General features: G+C 39.7%; 1 protein-coding gene and 1 long non-coding RNA gene across 7 annotated transcripts in view; one reads left to right on the forward strand and one right to left on the reverse strand.

Moving 5' to 3' along the window:
- Positions 1–21,188, forward strand: part of DOCK10 (dedicator of cytokinesis 10) — a 280,307-nt gene that overhangs the window by 187,233 nt on the left and 71,886 nt on the right. For all 4 annotated transcript variants that reach the window (XM_030916199.1, XM_030916197.1, XM_030916198.1 and 1 more), the window contains exons 15-24: positions 189–311; positions 3,302–3,381; positions 5,195–5,382; positions 5,878–5,943; positions 8,938–9,030; positions 13,210–13,333; positions 13,528–13,649; positions 14,014–14,100; positions 17,281–17,373; positions 19,102–19,220. In XM_030916199.1, the coding sequence (XP_030772059.1) occupies positions 189–311; positions 3,302–3,381; positions 5,195–5,382; positions 5,878–5,943; positions 8,938–9,030; positions 13,210–13,333; positions 13,528–13,649; positions 14,014–14,100; positions 17,281–17,373; positions 19,102–19,220 (1,095 nt within the window). The remainder of the gene's footprint in view (positions 1–188; positions 312–3,301; positions 3,382–5,194; positions 5,383–5,877; positions 5,944–8,937; positions 9,031–13,209; positions 13,334–13,527; positions 13,650–14,013; positions 14,101–17,280; positions 17,374–19,101; positions 19,221–21,188) is intronic.
- The window catches only part of LOC115893188, a 346,813-nt gene that overhangs the window by 69,571 nt on the left and 256,054 nt on the right, over positions 1–21,188 (reverse strand). The window lies entirely within an intron of this gene.

Consider the following 21,188-nt stretch of genomic DNA (forward strand, 5'->3'; position numbering starts at 1 on the left):
TAAAAAATTAAAGATAACAAAAATAAAGTATATAAATGAAACATTTGTATAAGAAGTTTTCTTTTAATTTTATAAGTTCTTAGAGCTTCTCTGATTATAAATGAGAAGTTTAATTAATATAGTCACCTTAAAAACATAACTTTATAAACAATATCCAAATACCAACCTGAATAAATATTTTCTTTCAGATCAGTATTTAAGGACAACCAGGGAAATGTGGACAGAGACTCAAGATTTTCACCATTGTTTAGACAAGAAAGTAGCAAGATTTCAACTGAGGACCTGATTAAACTAGTATCAGATTATAGAAGGTATGTTTTTTAATACTCTTGAAATTAACATATATCAGCCATGTTGATTTGTTATCGCTTCATAAATACCAGAGGATCTGATTCCCGAATGCCCAAACCTCCAGAAAGCAGACATTTTTCAGGTGACTTCACATATGCCCACAAAACCTGCTAGAATTGTATGGAAGGACTGTGAAATGTTAAACTGTATCAGTTATTTACTGCTGTGTAACAAACCACCTCAAAACTTAATGGTTTAACATAACAACACTGCCACAGTAGTTATACTCCTGAGTCCACAATTTGAGCACATCTGAGTGAGGAGAGCTTGTCTCTTCCACACATGGCATGGGCTGAGAGAGATCAGCTGCGGTCAGAGGATCCACTTTCAAGATGGCTCGTTTGGTTTTCGGCCAATCGGTGCTGGCTGTTGGCTGGAAACTTAGCGGGGACTATGAGCGAGAGATCTCAGTTCTCTGTGGGGTCCTCTTCATGAGATTCTTTGACTTCCTTATGGCGTGGTGGCTGCATTTTAAAAGTAAGTGTCTCAAGGGCAGGAAATGACCACTGTTGATTTCAGTTTGGGGCTCAGAAGCTGTTACAGTGCCATGTCTGCCAAAGTCACCTATCAAGCTGTCACAGAGCCCAGACACAGTACTTAGATTCAAAGGAAGGAAGCATAGACATCTCTCAGTAGAGGGAGTATTAAAGAATTTTAGGACAATGTTTTACAGTTATTTTGCTGTAAATATAATCACTCTTAATACTTCTGTCATTCAAATACTTTTAGAAAAGACAGTGGAAATTATTGCCAAAACAGAAAACATATATATGCCACAACATTTTTTAAATGAACAACCATATATCCAACATCTGATGATGACGAGGTCTCTCATTACAAGCTACTTACCATGAACTTATGACCCTCTAATATACACACAGTATTCTTGTACCTTTTGTTCCCAAATATTGACTCTCTGCCTCTCCCATCTAAGAATCAACAATCTCCAATCCCTTATTTATGCAAAATGAAAATAATATAGTATTATGAAGCAAGAACAGTTAATATTTTCTGCGGCTTCTGTAGAGGATATACTCTATGTGACAAGAAATTTTGCCAATGTTTTGTCGATGATGTTGCTCTGGAAAATTATATAAATCTTAGAAACCAAAATAAAAATGGAAAATAACATCCTGAAGGAGTCTGGAACCCGTCTGACTTATTTTTGATGCTATAAGACCATTCCTGCCAGGTGCAGTGGCTCACACCTGTAATTCCAACACTTTGGGAGGCCAAGACAGGAGGATGGCTTGAACCCAGAAGTTGGAGACCAGCCTTGGCAACACAGTGGCAACATCATCTCTAATAAAACTTTTTAAAATTATCTGGGTGCGGTATCATGTGCCTGTAGTCCTACATACTCTGGAGGCTGAAGTGGGAAGATCCCTTGAGCCTGGAAGGTTGAGGCTGCAGTGAGCCACAACTGCACTACTGCATTCCAGCCTGGGTGACAGAGGAAGACCCTGTCTCAAAAAAAAAAAAAAAAAAAAAAGGACCACTTCTTACATGGAGAGAGCTTCCTCCCCTTTAAAGTAATCAAACATCCTGCCCAAAACCCATACCATAGGCTTCCTAAGGCCCAGCCTTTCCTCTTTACCTTTTTGCCAGTATACTGAAGCGTGAATGGCTATAATGCTGAGCAGAAGAGAATAGGCAGAAGGTTCTGGGGTGATCTGTTATAAATAGAGAAAAACAAACTCTTACAAAACCCATGTTATCAGTGAATAGCAAGGAAAATTATTACAGTGTAAATTAAGGCGGCACCCTAGAATACACAATGCAGTGCTGACATTAAATTATTTCATGTCAGCCTCACACTTTATGGCCTTTATTCTCAGTGGTGTGCTGACAAATGTTTCACAACCAACTCTTTAAGGGAACAGCAGACTTGTGCTGATGGCCGGTGTCTACGGTGTAAACTCTCCTACCATTGCTGATTCCAACCCACCAATGGGGCTTCACTGAACATAGGGTTAGGAAGAGATGTGCGCCCTAATAGAGCACTTCCACCATACAGTTAGAGATGTACAGATAATCTTACCATGTAGTGAGATAATCAGAAAGTGGTGAATTTTGAGTACTTACTACCTTTGTGTTTAATATAATTTCTTTCGTAAGTTTATTTAACTTAATTTATATTAATGGCCGTGTTTAGCTGTCAAGCAAAATTCCTAAAAATTGAACATTCAGCTCTCACAAGCTGAGAAGAGCTGACTCTGACCCATCACTGTAATTATTCCACCTTTCAAAGTAGATTTCCTGAGACTTGCAACTGTTATCAGCAGCTTCCACATTACTCTAAAGGAAGACTGGCAAGAGGTTTTAATAGAGAGAGAGTGGGAGGGAAATGCAAGGACTTGAGCCAGGGAGTGCATGTGAGTGGGAGACAGGTGCAGAAGGGGTGTCTGCATACACTATAGGGGTGGGAGAGAGCAGAAGAAACAGGGCTCAGGGAAGGGTCCCCGTCCTCCTTGTTTGTTGGTGAAGAGGAAGAATATGGACCGTCTACTTAGCAATTGTAGCAAAGACCAAGCTTGCTCTCAAAACTTCTTAAAATTCATTGAGAGTGCATTACTTAAGCCAGTTTAAATACTGTTAGCTTTTGTTAATAAAACTCCATAATTTACTCTCATATTTTTTTGATCATTTTTGTGTTATCTGAAGTAGAAGGAAATAAATTTAAAATCTTTTTCAGAAAATCTGTCACTTTACCCCTTCCTGATTTGTATTTTTATTTGCAATATCGTATGTATTTTAGTTTGCAAAATTAAACCAGCTAAATAAATCATTCACAAGATTATTTGGGAGTCTGCTGTTTACCCTTAACAAAGCTCAGAATTATAGATGACTACTTTTTCTTGAAAATTGGAATAATACTCTGTGTGTGTGTGTGTGTGTGTGTGTGTGTGTGTGTGTGTGTGTGTGTTTCCTTGCTCATGCACTCTTCCAGGGCCGACAGAATAAGCAAAATGCAGACCATTCCTGGAAGCCTCGATATTGCTGTTGACAACGTTCCCTTGGAGCATCCAAGTATGATGATGATGTCATGGTTTGGTTGCCAAGTTTTGAATATTGAATAGTTAGTGGGTTTTTTTGGTTGGTTGGTTGGTTGGTTGGCTAGTTGGTTGGTTACAAGGTTTTGGTTTTTTTTTTTTCCCCAAAAGTTTAAATATGTGGAATTCATGATGCTACAGAAATGTGGAGCTTCTTTTTGCTTCACTAAGACAGATCATGAGTTTTGTAGAGCAAGAACTATATTCAGGGTAACCTACCACTTACCTGGTATGCACCATGCACCCAACAAGGTATTAAATTATGTCATTTAATCCTCAAAACCGTGGAGGGTTTCAAAGGAGGAAAGTCAGATTTGGATAGATTAACAAACCAATAATCCATAACGGGAGAATATTCTCCCATTGAGTGAGTTCCTCTCACTCAAAATAGAGGCTAGTTCTGCCATACTGTGCTGCCAGAGGGTTACTCTGAACACTGTGTGTAACCACTCAAGTGGCCATGCAATGATTATAACTCAAATATTGTCAGACTCTGTTATTATACAGAGCACATAATTTTTTTAGAATATGGTCAAAAGTATTATCAGTAAAAAAACTGAATTTTAGAAGGCACTTTTATTAACTTTGTAAGAGTTTCGGAATTTAATTTTTAAGTGGTAAAATTGGTTTGTTTTATTATTTCTGATTCTACCTTTTAGTGACTTTCTCAGCAATGCAAAAAAAATGAATAAAGGCCTCCTATAATGAACTCTAAACAGGGAAAGGACTATTGCCATGGGATATTTGGATTACCATTGCAGTATTAAGTTTTCCATCCTTGTAACTTTCTACAAATCATTTTAATATGAAATGTAATGAGCATTCTAACTTAAGCCATGGCTGGAAATCATTTTTATATTGACTGGTGTGAAAAAGCAGAGGATAAACTAAGCCATTTCCTCTACCTGATTTGGGGACCGTTGTTTTTATTACCTATGGAAATGAAACATGACAAATGAGGCACTCAATACTCTCTTTGGAAGAATGGTAGAACCTTAGAGAAATTTGAACACATAATAAAAATATCATAATTGGTTTTTGAAAAAAGAAAACCATAATCTGATTCTCAAGCATTCGTAGCTAATCATTTTGCTTTTTTGAACACAGTCAGATTCCAGGTGGGGTAAAGGGAGGTAGAAGGCCCTGGTCTTTCAGTACCACAAGTTCAGCCTTCAAACTGTTTGGTGACAGAAGTTTTGATTTATAAATTCCTAACCATTATTTCTTAAGCTGTGCCTCCAAGAGCAGGTTTTAAAAGGTGATACACATTGAGGAGAAAATAGACTGTATCTACTGATGAAGAGACGGGCTTCGGGCCTGTGCTGTGAAATCCATTCTGTAGAGAGATGTTGCTATTAATCTAACGGGTACTATCAGTAATATATCTAATGGACAAAGCTTTGTTCAGTCATATATCAGAATATGTATTTTTTATAGTGTTATAGCAAAGATGGGTGGATTATTTCTTATGATATCTGGTTATTATGTTCAGCGGTTCATTAGTTAAAATTTGTTTTTATGGGAAGCTTAATACAAAAAGAAAATAGTTATAAATCTGTCTAAAATATTTACTGTTTTTTCTGAGACATCAGTTTTAATATTAAGTATGTAGCTTGTTAATCTGCCATGCCCACCTCCTACAAATTTTTCGTGGTGGCGTAAGTTAATATCAATTGGTGTACAAGCCAGGAGTTTCTATCTTGAGTGGGTTCATTTTAAAATATGTTAAGTATTATTCACTTTAAAAGAACCATATTAAATGACAAACTCTCATTTTCTGATTTTTTAAGATTGTGTAACATCGTCCTTTATCCCTGTCAAGCCTTTCAACATGATGGCTCAAACAGAACCCACAGTGGAGGTGGAAGAATTTGTTTACGACTCAACAAAGTATTGTCGGCCTTACAGAGTATATAAAAATCAAATTTATATTTACCCCAAACATCTCAAGTATGATAGCCAGAAATGCTTTCACAAGGTATGATATAAGTTTCTGAGATATCATCTTTTCTTTTCACCATATTTAGACCATATACGATAGTTCCTGAATGTGCAAATACAAATTACTGTAGGGCAACACTTTGTCATAGAAAACCTTTTGGAGAAAATGTTTAGTAAGAGGCAGAGATGAGTTTTATCTTAGAAGTGTTTAAGGATGCAGTTTTGTAGCATATTAATAATCTTTTCTAAATCAGTCTTGAATAATTTTGTTCTAGACCATTTTTTTAGTTTCTTAAGATACTCTAAAAATAGCATACCTGCCCCCCTTTCAACATGAGCTTTTACTTCCCTTTTAAGTACACTCTCCAGATCCTTCTGTTATTTCAGAACATTACGGATAATGTCACAAGAAAATGTTGGATATTTTACAGTTTTCGGATTTAATTAGAAGCTACTTATTTTAGGCACTTGGATTTTTTAATGTTATTTGATAGGAAATTACAATTTCCATTTTTTCTCTCCATAATTTCAGGCACGAAATATAACTGTGTGCATTGAATTCAAAAATTCTGATGAAGAAAGTGCCAAGCCCCTGAAGGTGAGCCAAGTCAGCAAAGGCACCCAGCATAAAGGGGGAAGGCAGGTGCAGGGATTCTTTCCACCATTGTGGGGCTTTTTATGTGAGTGTGGTTGAAAGAGCAGTAATTTAATACATTTGTTTTAGATCTGAAACGTACCTGATTTAACAGTCATCATTAACTAGATCTGTTAGAAATTCCAGTCTCATAGCTCTTCTAGCATTTCATGACTTGGGAAAAAAGGACACATTTTTTAAATGAATAACCATACATCCAACATCTGATGATGACAAGGTCTTTCATTAAGACCTCGTCATTAAGCTTGTAAGCTACTTATCATGTGAACTTCTGGCCCTCTAATGTACACACAGTATTCTTGTACCTTTTGTTCCCAAATATTGACTCTCTGCTTCTCCCATCTAAAAATCAACAATCTCCAAGGTAAATGCCGAGACTCTCCTGTGGAAGACATTGCCTTTTTCAAAGATTAGCCTGCCTCTCGGTTCAGCGTGCTTGATTTAAAACAGAACACCCAGCCAGCCCTCGTGTGGTCTGCGCAGAAGCACTGCTGCATACTGGCCCAACGTCTAACGCAGGGGCCCATGGGATGCTCACAGTTATGGAAGGTGCATGTGGCCAGGTGCCTGAGGAACTGGAAAAATGGCTCTGGAAAGTCAGTTCCGGTTGCTGATCACGTGATTTAGTATGCGCCATAAAACTGTGAGGTTTGCAGGCACTGTGCTGTTTCATTCTACAAAGCTGCAACTGGATGGCATTTTTTAGAGTTCATATTTGATATATAGCATGCAGTTTTTATTATAGGGATTTCAAATAACATAAAGTAACCCATAAAAACTGAGGGGGAAATTATTTGTAGTGGGCCTGCTGCCGATCTTACCAGCTTCGGCAAATCAAAGAATGAGGTAGTAGAGGACAAAACTAATTTCTAACTAACCTCCACCATTCTCTGTGGTAGTCTCCTAAAGCACTCTGTCTGGTACAAATTGAGTCCTCTAATTTGTAGCATTATTCAGAAGAACAATAATCAATAATCAATTTGAGTGACTGAATTAATCAGGCACAGTAAAGAGAGTCTTTAAAAAAAAAAACTCTTGAGCCACTGTCAGCATCCACTGGCACCAAACTCCAAAACAGTGTTAGCATCAGGAGAGAAAAATTCAAGTGAAATATAATTGTCAAGGAAACAGAGGCAATGATCAGATGACAAGCACATCTGGCCTGTAGAGCAGTGTTTTTACAAGGAAAATTGTAGAAAAGAAGAACAATCACAGGTGGGTCCCCCGCGTCACTGCATTCTAAAATACCACACAGAGATACAGCAAAGCCAAATGTCAGACGCCACAAGAGGGGTCTTGAGCTTTGGACAAAGGGGGCTTATAAGTTATAAGGAAGTGCCATATCACAGCCCGCCCCTGGCCTGATTCAGGGCTGGACAGAATAGTAACTTACTGTGGTGGAAATGGTAACCAGCCCTATCCAGAAGCTGGTGTGTCAGGGGCTGGGGTCCAACCAACTCTTGTGGTTGCACAAGACCTTAACTCTAGACCAGAGCTGGTTCCATGGGGCCTATATTACTTCCTTCTCACACTGCTGTAAAGGTACTACCCGAGACTGGGTAATTTATAAAGAAAAGAGATTTAATTGACTCATAGTTCTGCATGGCTGGGGAGGCCTCAGAAAACTTACAGTCATGGTGGAAGGGGAACAGGCACGTCTTATATGGTAGCAGGTAAGAGAGATAGCAAGCACCTGTGTGACAGCAGGAAAAACTGCCATTTATAAAACCATCAGATCTCTTGAGAATTCATTGATTGTCATGAGAACAGCATGGGGGAAACTGCCCCCAGGATCCAATCACTTCCTTCCCTCAGCATGTGGGGATTATAATTCAAGATGAGATTTGGGTGGTGACACAAAGCCTAACCATATCAGGGCCTGTTCAGGAAGCCATTCTACAGGAATCAGTCTTAAACAGGTTAGCCCTTATCCCATGTAAATCGAGAGTCAGATTGGTCCAGGTGATACCCATGGGCTAGGGGAGGTCCTCAAACACTGACCATTGTCTCGGGTCATTGTCTGAGCCATTGCTATTGTCCTGGGGTTGGTAACCGAAGAGTTATGGCCTTTTTTTCACTCAGGGATAATTTCATACACTCATAATTGTTCAATTCATAACTTTTTAAACAGTGTATTTAGGACCTCAACCCCAGCCAATGAACAGGCTCTTGACACTGTCACAAGAAGGATTTCAAGGATGACTCAGAAAATAGTGAAAGTACAGAGATTTACTGTGAAGCAAAAAGTACACACTCAGGAAAGAAGAGTGTGGGTGTACTCAAGAGAGACATTCGTCTGCAAGAAAGTTTAGGGCTTCTATCTTTATGGGTTACTTTACATTCATGAAGATTTCTAAAGAAAGGTGAAGATTCATCAGAACTGTGGTGCCACCTATATTTATAGCAAATATGGGTGTTTGTAGAACTGCCCAGGTGCTGGTGGGAGTGTGATTTAGTATGTTAATGGGCATATAATGAGGTCCTGGGAGAAACCTATGTCAAATCCAGCACCATCCTGGGTACAGTTGGTCTTAGCCAGCTTGGTCCACATCTTATTTTTTAGGGTCTTATTGGCCGCTGACTTATGGAGCTATTTCAACAGCATCCTTTTTGCTCGTCATGTGAAACCTCTGCCTGGAATTGTCTTTTCTCCTGTGGCCACCCTTTATTATTCCTGTCTCACAGGTATTTGGCCCTGGTGTATTATCTATATGATAAATGAAAGCCATCAAATTATCTTCAGCAGCTTTCATTGTATAATAAATGCAGGGTAGTAGGCCAAAGAAGTTCAAGGTTAATTAGATGTCAGCTTAGTCTGGCAAGTTATCACAAAGTTTGCCATTGTCCCAGGGTTGGTACTGAAGAGTTGTGGCCTTTTTTTCACCCAGGGATAATTTCAGACACTTATAATTGTTCAACTCATAACTTTTTAAACAGTGTATTTATGGAAAACCTGGAGGGACCATCTTCACCTCAGCTGCCTACACAGCAGTTCTGCACCACTCTCAGAATCCAGATTTCTCAGATGAGGTAAGAGCCAGCCCTCCACTGTCCCCAGCAGCTCCTAAGAAAGGTGGGTGAATGGTCAGATAACTGTGTAGTGAGAAACACTCTCTCTAGACCTCATCAGACTCAGGACATGCCTTGGCCGGTGTATACTTACCAAGATTTCTAAGCTATATTAATTGACAGTTGTTCCAGAAGTACATTGCAAATTCATGTATTTCGGGACAGGAGTGACCTTTTAAAAAAATGGGATGCTGGCCAGGTGCAGTGGCTCACGCCTGTACTCCCAGCACTTCGGGAGGCTGAGGCAGGCGGATCACCATCCTGGTCAACATGGTGAAACCCCGTCTCTGCTAAAAATACAAAAATTAGCTGGGTATGGTGGCACATGCCTGTAATCCCAGCTACTCGGGAGGCTGAGGCAGGAGACCCGCTTGAACCAGGGAGTTGGAGGCTGTGGTGAGCTGAGATCACACCACTGCACTCCAGCCTGACAACAGAACAAGACTCCATCTCAACTAAAAAATTTTTAATTTAAATTTAAAAAAATATGCTTTTAGTGCTGGCATATATCTTTTCTTCTTTTCTTTTTCAGTGAATGTTTTTTCTTTTGTTTTACTGGCTAGTGAAGAGATTGTGTTAAATAACTTTCCCAATGAATGGCAGCATTTCATGTCATGAGGAAGAGAGCAGAGAACTAGAGCCTGAGCCAATTACATTGCTTATGACATGCCTGAACTTAAATAAGCTTGGACCCCGTCATCTCTAAACGTGACAGGGAACAAGCCTTGCCCTGGCAGGCTTTCAGGACTCTTGCTGTGTGCCAAGCCTCAAGCTAAATTCCATGCACACATCATCTTCCTTAATCACCACAGTAATTCCAAGAAGTTGGTACTATTATTACCTCCCTATTTGATGGATGAGAAAACTATGGCTCAGAGAAGTCAAGTAACTTTACCAAGGGTACGTAATAAGTGAGAGAAATCAGACCAGGCCATGTGACTCCAGAGCCTGAAGCTTCACCCTTCTCCTCTAACACACAGAAAGTCATTGGGCTCATGGCCAATTACTATACACACGTTAGCTTACATTACAAACAACTTTAGACAAACAAGTTTCAGTGATAAAATTTAATTTCTAACCATAAAGTGAAGGTCTGACTAGTGCAGCCTGCTGATGGGATGCCTGAGGTCCACAATATCACACCTTTTATAGACATTTCTATGGCTGCTTTCACACATTACCAGCATTTAGCAGCTTAAAACAGCATGCAACTGTTATCTTACTGTTTTGTTGTTCCGAAGTCTGAAATGGCTCACAGGGCTAAAATCGAGCTTGCAGCAGGGCTATGAGCCTTCAGGAGGTTCTAGGGAAGATTCCCGTTCCTCTCCTTTTCCAGCTTCTAGAGGCTGCCCACATTTCTTGGCTTTTAGCCTTCCTGACAATCCCATCACTCTGACCTCGGCTTCTGTTCTCACTTCTCTTATGACTCTGCCTTCCTCTTATAAGGACCTTTGTGATGACACTGTGCTCATTTGGAAAATCCAGGATAACCTCCCCATCTTGTGGTCCTTAACTTAATCACATCTGTTAAGTCCTGCTTACCATGTAAGGTAGCATATTGGCAGAATTAGAACATTCAGGACATCTAGCGGATGATGTCTTTCTGCCTCCCACACTGTGCACAGTAATCATTTAAAAACTAATTAAAGGAACACCAATGAAACACCTGCCTAACATTATTTCACTCTTCCATGTGCATTTAGTGCTCCTTAATTTTTCCCCCCACAAATTCAGGACAGAAAGTGAAAAACAGTTAAGGGAATACCATGATCACATTACAGAATATTTACTGTTATCAGTTGACCAAAGGGTCAATCGGTTGACAAAGCCCATCTGGAAGATGCTTTTTCTGCAGATACATGATTTTTTTAAAAAATTAATATTCTTACTGTTCTTAACTGTTTTAATCTTTCTATTCTCATGTGTTTCCTGGAAGCCTCATGAAAGCCATGAGCTTTTTCACATGAGAATATGTACAATTCTGGGAACTACTCGGTTGCTGAGATTGAGCTGCCTGCAGCTTACCGGAGTTCCAATGCAAAATGATCATCCCAAGATGTGGGTTCTTGTCCTGGAAGATCCTCTTACTGACCACACCACCTTTGCAGTAACTCAGAGCCCCTAACATGTGCAGCCCTGGTTCCTAACACTGCACCATGCTACTTCACAAGGCTACTGGGGAAAATGAAATGATGACCTACGTGGCAGAGCTTTGAAAACGCAAAAGCACGATAAAATGTAGACGATTAGTTGAAAACATTTCCTTCCAGAAATAGGGAGAATGCCCTTCATTCAGTATATTGTTTACCTAGATCCATTTTTATTTTGTTTTCATTCGAAAGCATTATTTGTATAGCTACAGCATGGCCACTTCCCAAAATGTCTCATTAGCTGTCACAGTAACACAGATATGTTTGTTAGTTTTAAAAAAGAGATCAATTCCATGCCGAAGCTGCATCATTTACTCTACCATATTACTCAACAATGTGCACATGAGTTGCCTGGGGATCCTATGAAAGGGCAGATTCCAATTGAGTGTGTCTAGGTTAGTGTCTGAGACTCCAGCCTGGGCAATAAAGTAAGACATCTGTCTCTACAACAAGAACAACAACAAAAATCAAAAAGTTAGCCAGAGATCACGGCCAGCTGCGGTGGCTCACACTTGTAATCCATCCCAGCACTTTGGGAGCCCGAGGCGGGTGGATCACAAGGTCAAGAGATTGAGACCATCCTGGCCAATATGGTGAAACCCCATCTCTACCAAAAATACAAAAATTAGCTGGGTGTGGTGACGTGCGCCTGTAGTCCCAGCTACTCGCGAGGCTGAGGCAGGAGAATCTCTTGAACCCAGGAGGCAGAGGTTGCAGTGAGCTGAGATCATGCCTCTGCACTCTAGCCTGGTGACAGAGCAAGACTCCATCTCAAAAAAAAAAAAAAACAGCCAGAAGTCAAAGCTGCAGTGAGCTGTGTTCGTACCACTGCACTCTAGTCTGGGCAACAAATGCAAGACCCTGTCTCCAAAATGAAAAAAAAACTTCTGTATTTCTAATCAATTTCCAAGTGATGCTTATGCAACTGGTCCCCAACCACACTTTGGGAGGCACGGACTTACTGTTTATTCGTGTCCCTTAATGACAGTTCCTCGATTTGTGTCTTATCTATATTCTGCAGTTACATCTGTGTGTGTGTTTATGCATATGTATGTGCATGTATTTAATCCATACCCTAGTAGCATGAATTATCTAATGAGAAACACTAGGTATTCTAAATTATCATCATCCATCACAATAAAGAAGTAAAAATATCAACATGTGAATAAATCACTGCTAGCAGAAACAATAATTATTGAGCATTAAATCACTACATCCAGCACTGTTAAACATGGACCTAGATTTCAGTTAAAGAATTTTTACCCATGGTGTAGTCACTCATGCCTGTAATCCCAGCACTTTGGGAGACCAAGGAGGGTGGATCATTTGAAGTCAGGAGTTTGAGACCAGCCTGGCCAACACAGTGAAACCCCATCTCTACTAAAATTACAAAAATTAGCTTGGCATGGTAGCACGTGCCTGTAATCCCAGCTACTGGGGAGACTAAGGCAGGAGAATTGCTTGAACCCAGGAGGCAGAGGCTGCAGTGAGCCTAGATTGTGCCACTCCAGCCTGGGTGACAGAGTAAGACAGTCTCAAAAAAAACATAAAATTAAATAGAATTTTTTTAAAAAATAATTTTTTTTTTTTTTTTTTTTTTTTTTTTTTTTTTTTTTTTTGAGACGGAGTCTCGCTCTGTCACCCAGGCTGGAGTGCAGTGGCTGGATCTCAGCTCACTGAAAGCTCCGCCTCCTGGGTTTACGCCATTCTCCTGCCTCAGCCTCCCGAATAGCTGGGACTACAGGTGCCCGCCACCTCGCCCGGCTAGTTTTTTGTATTTTTTAGTAGAGACGGGGTTTCACTGTGTTAGCCAGGATAGTCTCGATCTTCTGACCTCATGATCCGCCCATCTCGGTCTCCCAAAGTGCTAGGATTACAGGCTTGAGCCACCGCGCCCGGCCAGTAATTTTTAAAAAGCTATGCTTTGTCTTGCTCTGATATTGGGCAAATGATTTTAATTTCAGTCCAACTATGGTTTCTTTCCTTGCAGGTGAAAATTGAGCTACCAACACAACTCCATGAGAAACACCATATTTTGTTTTCTTTTTATCACGTCACCTGTGACATCAATGCAAAAGCTAATGCCAAAAAGAAGGAGGCTCTGGAAACATCAGGTACTGCCAGGAAGAAATCTGAGGCAGAGTCACGTGTCTTCTGTTTGAATTGGTTTGGAGAGTATCTTCAAAGCTCTGATTTATGCAATTATTTTTCATGAAGTTTAGTATTCGTAAACAATAAATAGCATTATTGTGACTTCTTACCGTGGAGGTTTGTACTCAGAATTTTTGTTTGTTATTCTTTTGCACAGTTGGATATGCTTGGCTTCCTCTGATGAAACATGATCAGATAGCTTCTCAAGAGTACAACATCCCAATAGCAACAAGTCTGCCTCCTAATTATTTAAGCTTTCAAGATTCTGCAAGTGGAAAGGTACTGAATAATGTATAATTTAAGATTTTAAAAAAGCACACCAGCTTAATGGCATAAGATTATCTTCTTTCTCTGCTATTTAAATTAAGATCATAGTGTATACATCCCTTGTAGCTATGAATCAAGTGTACCTATGCCACATCTCTTGTTTAGCTTATGGCCACTGGAAATGATCTGTTAAAAATGATCCCCATATCATATTGGTCTCATCTACCAATAGCGCTAAGTGTATTTGCATCTTTTATTTTCTCCTCTATGGTGACATAAGATTAATGGATCAGAACAGCACATTAACAGAAACTAAACAATCTATTTTCTTTCTCTCAAATTGTCACAGTGACCGTAAACAAACTTTATTTTGCAGCATGGTGGGAGTGACATCAAGTGGGTTGATGGTGGCAAACCACTTTTCAAAGTATCGACCTTTGTTTTATCCACAGTAAATACTCAGGTGAGTATATTGACCTGAAACAGTAGCATTTTCTCTAACTCACAGCATCATGAGGTAAGTCCCATATTGACAGGATGAGACTAATCATTTCATGAAGTGTCAGAAAGGCAGGTGTTTGAATACTACAAAGGAAGAATGTTAAGGGCATAATCTGATGCCTCCCTCAAGATAGAATGTCCTAATCCCTTAAGCCCACATACCATAAAACTTCAGACCAAAATACCATAAGTTTATTTAATAGGATCACACTGCCCTTGGAATATGGTTTGCTTCCACTGACAATACTCATGTATTAAAAATGTTAAATGTTAAAAATAAAGGCCAGGCGCGGTGGCTCATGCCTGTAATCCCAGCACTTTGGGAGGCCTAGGCGGGCAGATTACCTGAGTTCAGGAATTCAAGACCAGCCTGACCAACATGGAGAAACCCCGCCTCTACTAAAAATACAAAATTAGTAGGGCATGGTGATGCATGCCTGTAATCCCAGCTACTCCGGTGGCTGAGGCAGGAGAATTGCTTGAACTCGGGAGGCGGAGGTTGTGTTGAGCTGAGATTGTGCCATTGCACTCCAGCCTGGGCAACAAGAGCGAGGCTCCATCTCAAAAATAATAAATAAGGCTGGGCACGGTGGCTCAAGCCTGTAATCCCAGCACTCTGGGAGGCCGAGACAGGTGGATCACGAGGTCAGGAGATCAAAACCATCCTGGCTAACACGGTGAAACCCCGTCTCTACTAAAAAATACAAAAAACTAGCCGGGCGAGGTGGTGGGCGCCTGTAGTCCCAGCTACTCGGGAGGCTGAGGCAGGAGAATGACGTGAACCCGGGAGGCAGAGCTTGCAGTGAGCTGAGATCCGGCCACTGCACTCCAGCCTGGGTGACAGAGCGAGACTCAGTCTCAAAAAAAAAAAAATAATAATAATAATAATAATAATAATTAATAAATAAACAAACAAACAAATACTTCAGATCTTTACCTGAAAACCAAGTCTGATCCCCAGTGCCTTCCCAGGGCTCACCTCATGGGAAGGCCATGAGGTTGGCAGAACTGCATTTGAGAACCACCCCACCTAATTTCTGGCTCCATGACCCTGGACAAGTCACTTTACCTCCGATATCCTTATTTCCTCAACAAGAAATGATATCAACAGAGTCTCTGCTACCTAAGGTTGTAGCAAATGTGATCCAAAGGAGAAATATTTCAAAATGTGATCAAAATGAGAAATATATCATGAACTGCAAAAGTCAATACATGTATAATTATTACCATTGTTAAATGACCACAAACTCATTCCTTCCGTGGCAAAGCAGCTTATTTTACCACAATGTGAGTTTTCTGGCAACAGATATAAACTATACATTATTACAAGTACATAAAATATGTCCTTTCTTAGGTTTAATGTGTATCTGCTTTTCATTTTTTGCTTCATGCTGCTTTATCTACAAGCCACACTTGATCCACAAGAAAAATGAAATAATCGAGGCATCATATATACATTGGACCAAAATTTCTCTCGGCAACCTCTGAGGCTTCAAGTCCCATTGACTTCTTATCCCTAGCCCTGAACCCACAACTATTTAAACCTATCTTTTCTCTGATGCCATCAACCCTGGTCAAGTTCCACAAAATGCTCAATCTCCACCAAACCCTATAGTTTCATATATCTCTGCAGCTCCTCAGTTTCTCTGTCTCATGCTTCCAGCTGCTTTCTCCAAATAGCTGGTCTCTAACTCACCACAACACACCCTCTCTCTGCCTTGACTTTCATCACCCACATGCTGGCAGCATTTACCTTAGTTTTCAAACACCCAAGGCCCTGCAGCCAAACAATATCCACCTAGTTCCCGGAAGACCCAGTGATCCCTTTGACATCCAGCCCCTCTTCAGTGGGGAAGGGAAGCTCTCCCACTCACCCTCCTTGACTATTACGAACCATATCATGGGGGGCGGACACCCTATGTGATATGGGGAGTAATTGTACTCCCCTTTCCCGCCACCCCCCACCGCCCCACCAGCTATTACGAACCATATTGCAGGGGGTGGACACTCCCCTTCCCCTTGGTCTGGTTGGTTGCTACCCATCCTTCAGATCTTAGCTCAATTGTCACTTTCTCTAAGAAGCCTTCCCTGTTCCCTGACCCAACAGACAAAGCTGGGCCATCTTGTCACTCATCCAGATGGCACCTGCTTTGTGTTTGAAGCGCTCATCAAATGGGATTACATAGGTGTGTGTGGAAGTAGTGGTGTCGTGCTGACCTCCCCGCCTTAATGGAAGGTACACAGAGGAAGGGGTTGGGCCTTCCTTGCCCTCTGCTCTGTCCTCCCTCGGTGCCTGCTAAGAGCCTGGCATGCAGTCAGCTTTCCATAAATAATGAGCAAATAGACGAATCAATGAAGTGATACTTAAAAGGAAAACAGTTGTCTCTAGTCAAAAAAGAGCTACATTTCGAAAACAGAAAATAGCGCACACGCACACGCACACGCACACACATAGTGACCTGAGGGAAATGAGGGAAACCCAAGCTACAGATGCCTTTCTAGAATCATAGAAAGCCAGAGAAACATTCAGAGTGTGTCCTCACACAAGTTCTTTATCTCACTGCCTGACTATGTAGCTCCCACCCTCAGGGCAGAACTTGAGAGAATTTTCCAGGTACCACCTTCTTCAGGAAATAAAGTTCAAGTGTTATAGTCAGTTTTATCCTAAGATATGAGTTGTGGACTTCTAATCTGGGGCTAATTCAGGCATTCTAAGCCTGAAAATATGCCCCGTGGATACTCAAGAGTACGCATTGTCATGTGTGTCAAGCACGGTATGGAAGAAATTGGTAGAAGTCTATGGAAGAAGCGGGAGTGGGAAGATAAATGAGGAAAATTTTTCTAAACACAAAAAGCACAACCAAGGGAAGTAATTCTCCAGCCACTGTCATGTGGTTGAACAGGACAACAAAACCTCTTAGAATGAAATAGAAGAGTGGGCTTTGTAGTTTATGCAGAGCCTTTATTAGGCCAGCAATGTCCACATCAAAGCTTTGTTCCTCCGACTCCTTAATAAAGCATTTGCACTTCAAGGCATCAATCCTACAGAAGTGCTTACCTCACATCACAGTGGTTTGTGTTTGTAACACAGTTTACATGTCATCAGAAATAAACTTTTTTTTTTTTTTTTTTGCTGTTGTAGGATCCACATGTGAATGCATTTTTCCAAGAGTGCCAAAAAAGAGAGAAAGATATGTCTCAGTCACCTACCTCAAATTTCGTCCGCTCTTGTAAGGTAACATGACACACAAGCAGTTTCAGTGATCTCCAGGGTAAAAATATGCAAAGGAGACATTTACATTTTCCACTGATTGGCAAACTGGGAGATGATTATTACTCAAAATTTTTTAATACCTTATCAATTCAGAGAGTGAATGATTTTGTTTCATAATTTCTAAATCGTTTGTTTCTTGACTTAAAAGACAGGCAAAAAATCAGTTTTTTCCAAAATAAAAATAATTGAAAATCAGAATCAATTTATTTTGAATTAGTTATTAAATCAAGAGTCCTTGCAACATTACCATCATGACTATATTCCATACTAATTGCAATAAAGAATAAAGCCAGATAAAGGTGGGCTACAGTGCTCATATTCAAGTTCTGAAAAAAATACCAGCAGAACATACTTTATTTTTTTCTAATGTATTCATTTTTTAATTAACAAAGAAAAATTATATACTTTTATTGTATACAGTATGATGTTTGGAAATATGTATACATTATGTAACAGCTTCATTGAGTTAATTACTGTATTTATCACATTCTTATAATTTTTATGGTTATAACACTTAATATCCACTCTTTTAGAGATTTTCAAGAGTATAGCCCATTTTTATTAACTATAGTCACCATGTTGTGCAATATCCCTCCTATATATCTAACTGAAATTTTGTATCCTTTGATCAACATCTCCCCAGCACTCCCCTCCCTAGCCCCTGGTAACCACCATTCTACTCTCTACTTCCACGAATTCAACTTTTTTAGATCCCACGTATAAATGAGATCATGCGGTATTTGTCTTTCTGTGCCTGGCTCATTTCACTTAGCATAATATACTCCAGGTTCCTCCATGTTGTTGAAAATGACCTAATTTCCTTCCTTTTTAAGGCTGTATAGTATTCCATTATGTTTACGTACCACGTTTTCTTTACCCATTTCATCTGTTGATGGACACTTGAATTGATTCTATATTTTGGCTGCTGTGAATCATGCTGCAATAAAGATGGCAACCTAGACATCTTCAGCATACTGATCTCATTTCCTTTGGATATACATCCAGTAGTGGGATTGCTAGATTATATGGCAGTGCTATTTTTAATTTTTTGAGGAACCTTCGTGTTGTTTTCCATAGTGGCTCTTCTGATTTACATTCCTACCGGCAATGTGCAAGTGTTCCTTCTCCTCCACATCCTCTCCAATAATTATTATCTTTCACCTTTTTTGATAACAGCCATTTTAACAGATATGAGGTGATATCACACTGTGGTTTTAATTTGCATTTCTCCAATGATCAATGATGTTGAACATTTTTTATATATCTGTTGGCCATTTGTACATCTTCTTTCGAGAAATGGCTATTTGGATTCCTCACCCACTTTTTCATTGGGTTGTTTTCTTACTATTGAGTTGTTTGAGTTCCTTCTATATTTTGAATGTTAACCCGTTCTAAGATGTATGGTTTGCAAATGTTTTCCTGCATTCAATGGAGTAAAGTTGTGTCTTTACTCCATTGAGTGTTTCCTTGGCTGTGCTGAAACCTTTTAGTTTGATATAGTGCCATTTGTCTGTTTTCACTTTGCTGCCTGAGCTTTGAGGGTCATATCTAAAAAATCATTGCCCAGTCTAATGTCATGAAGTTTTTCTCCTTATGTTTTCTTCTCATAGCTTTATAGTTTCAGGTCTTGAATCTACGACATGCTTCAAATTTAATTGATATCCTTTTTATTCTGCCAATTTACTACAGAACTTATTGAATGTGGAAAAGATTCATGCAATCATGAGTTTTCTGCCTATAATTTTGAATCAGCTCTTCAAAGTTCTGGTACAGAATGAGGAAGATGAAATAACTACAACTGTCACCAGGTATCCATAACACAACCTTAAGAGAAGAGACTTTATAATCTGTAGTTATACAAACTCTTAATTACAACTAAACAGTCATCTACTGTTGTGTGTTTACATTTCATTTGAACACATCTTCATTTTTTTTTTTTTTTTTTTTTTTTTTTTGAGACGGAGTCTCGCTCTGTCGCCTGGGCTGGAGTGCAGTGGCCGGATCTCAGCTCACTGCAAGCTCCGCCTCCCGGGTTTATGCCATCCTCCTGCCGCAGCCTCCCCAGTAGCTGGGACTACAGGCGCCCGCCACCTCGCCCGGCTAGTTTTTTGTATTTTTTAGTAGAGACGGGGTTTCACCATGTTAGCCAGGATGGTCTCGATCTCCTGACCTCGTGATCCGCCCGTCTCGGCCTCCCAAAGTGCTGGGATTACAGGCTTGAGCCACCGCGCCCAGCCCACATCTCTAATTTAAGCATTTTCCACTCTTGACTCCTTACCTTCTAATACCTTATTATTAGTAGTAAAGTGTTAGACCTCTTTTTCTTTGCTTTTTAAATTAAACTTTTTATTTTGAGATTCATATGCAATTATAAAACATAATTCAGTTTCCCATGTGCCGTTTACCTAGTTTTCCTCACTGGCAACATCTTCCATACAGGTGTAGAATCATACAGTATAAATTTTTGAAATTGGCTTTTTCACGAGACATAGTTCTCTGGAAATTCATCCAGATCATTGCATCTATCAGTAGTTCACTCCTTTTCATTGCAGAGTAGTATTCCATGATGTGGATGCACCACATATGTTTAATTATTCACCTGTTGAAGGACACCTGGAGTGTCCCTAGTTTAGGGCTGTTATGAATAAAAGTGCTATGAACATTCACGTACAGGTTTTGTGTAAACATAAGTCTTCGTTTCTCTGAAGTAAATGCCCAGAGTGTAATTGCTGGGAGACAAGGTGGTTGCATGTTTGATATGTAAGAAAGTGCCTGTTCTCCAGAGTGGCTGTATCATTTTGCATTCCCACAAGAACCTTTTTTAAAATATTAAATTTTTAAACTGTTCTCACTTTAAATTTGGCTATACTGAATTCTTCCAACATCTCTAATCTGGCCAATGCCTTCACAAATCACAGTTTCTTCTTTATAGAGATAGTGTTTTGAATTAATTATTAAATTTATATTTGTGCTGTTCATTTTTAGAAAAAACTTAGTCATAGCATTCTAGGGAAAAAAAAAATGTTACTTTTGGCATTGAAATGTTTCCAGTATCTTGCTAACTCACAGGCCTGTTACTGACCTCTTTCTGAATGAGGGATTTTTAGCCTAGTTTTTAAAGCAGAGCCTGAAATTCTGGACAATTTAAATATCTCTAATGGCTCCACAACCATCCAGTTCTAGACCCACATTAAAAGTCCCCAACTGTGTCTTCAACTCATGCTCTTTTCAGCATGTGAATGTGTGTCTGTGTTGGCAAGACTCCTAAATATTGCAGCAGATAGATCTGTTGAAAATTCTGAGATACTCCTGAGCACCATAGCCATGGAGTTATAGTGTTAATGTGAAAAAAGAAAAAAAAAAAAAGCCAGAAAAAGAAAAAAAGCCATGGAGCTATAGTAGTGTTAATGTGAAAAAAGATCCACCTGTACCATCACTGCTACTGGAAACCCCAACCCATCTACGGGAAAAACAAAGCAAAACAAACCAACTGCATCTTAACCTAATTACTTCTTCCAAAAGCATATATACTGCCCATAGGTCGGAAGGCAAGCCCTTTTCAAATGAAATATGATTATTAATTTGAAGTTAAAAGTCTAAAATTTTAATTAGGCACTAAAAGTAATCCCTTTTGCAAAAAGATAATGTCAAAAATGCACAGACCATAATTAGCACATTCAACTTGGACAAAAAGTCTCCATTGTGATATTACAATAGTACTTATATCTTTGTGTTTCAAAGTTTCAAAGTTGGAAATGGCTCATCGATGGAAATGG

Source organism: Rhinopithecus roxellana, chromosome 14 (assembly GCF_007565055.1).
Source record: "Rhinopithecus roxellana isolate Shanxi Qingling chromosome 14, ASM756505v1, whole genome shotgun sequence".
Classification (NCBI taxonomy): domain Eukaryota; kingdom Metazoa; phylum Chordata; class Mammalia; order Primates; family Cercopithecidae; genus Rhinopithecus; species Rhinopithecus roxellana.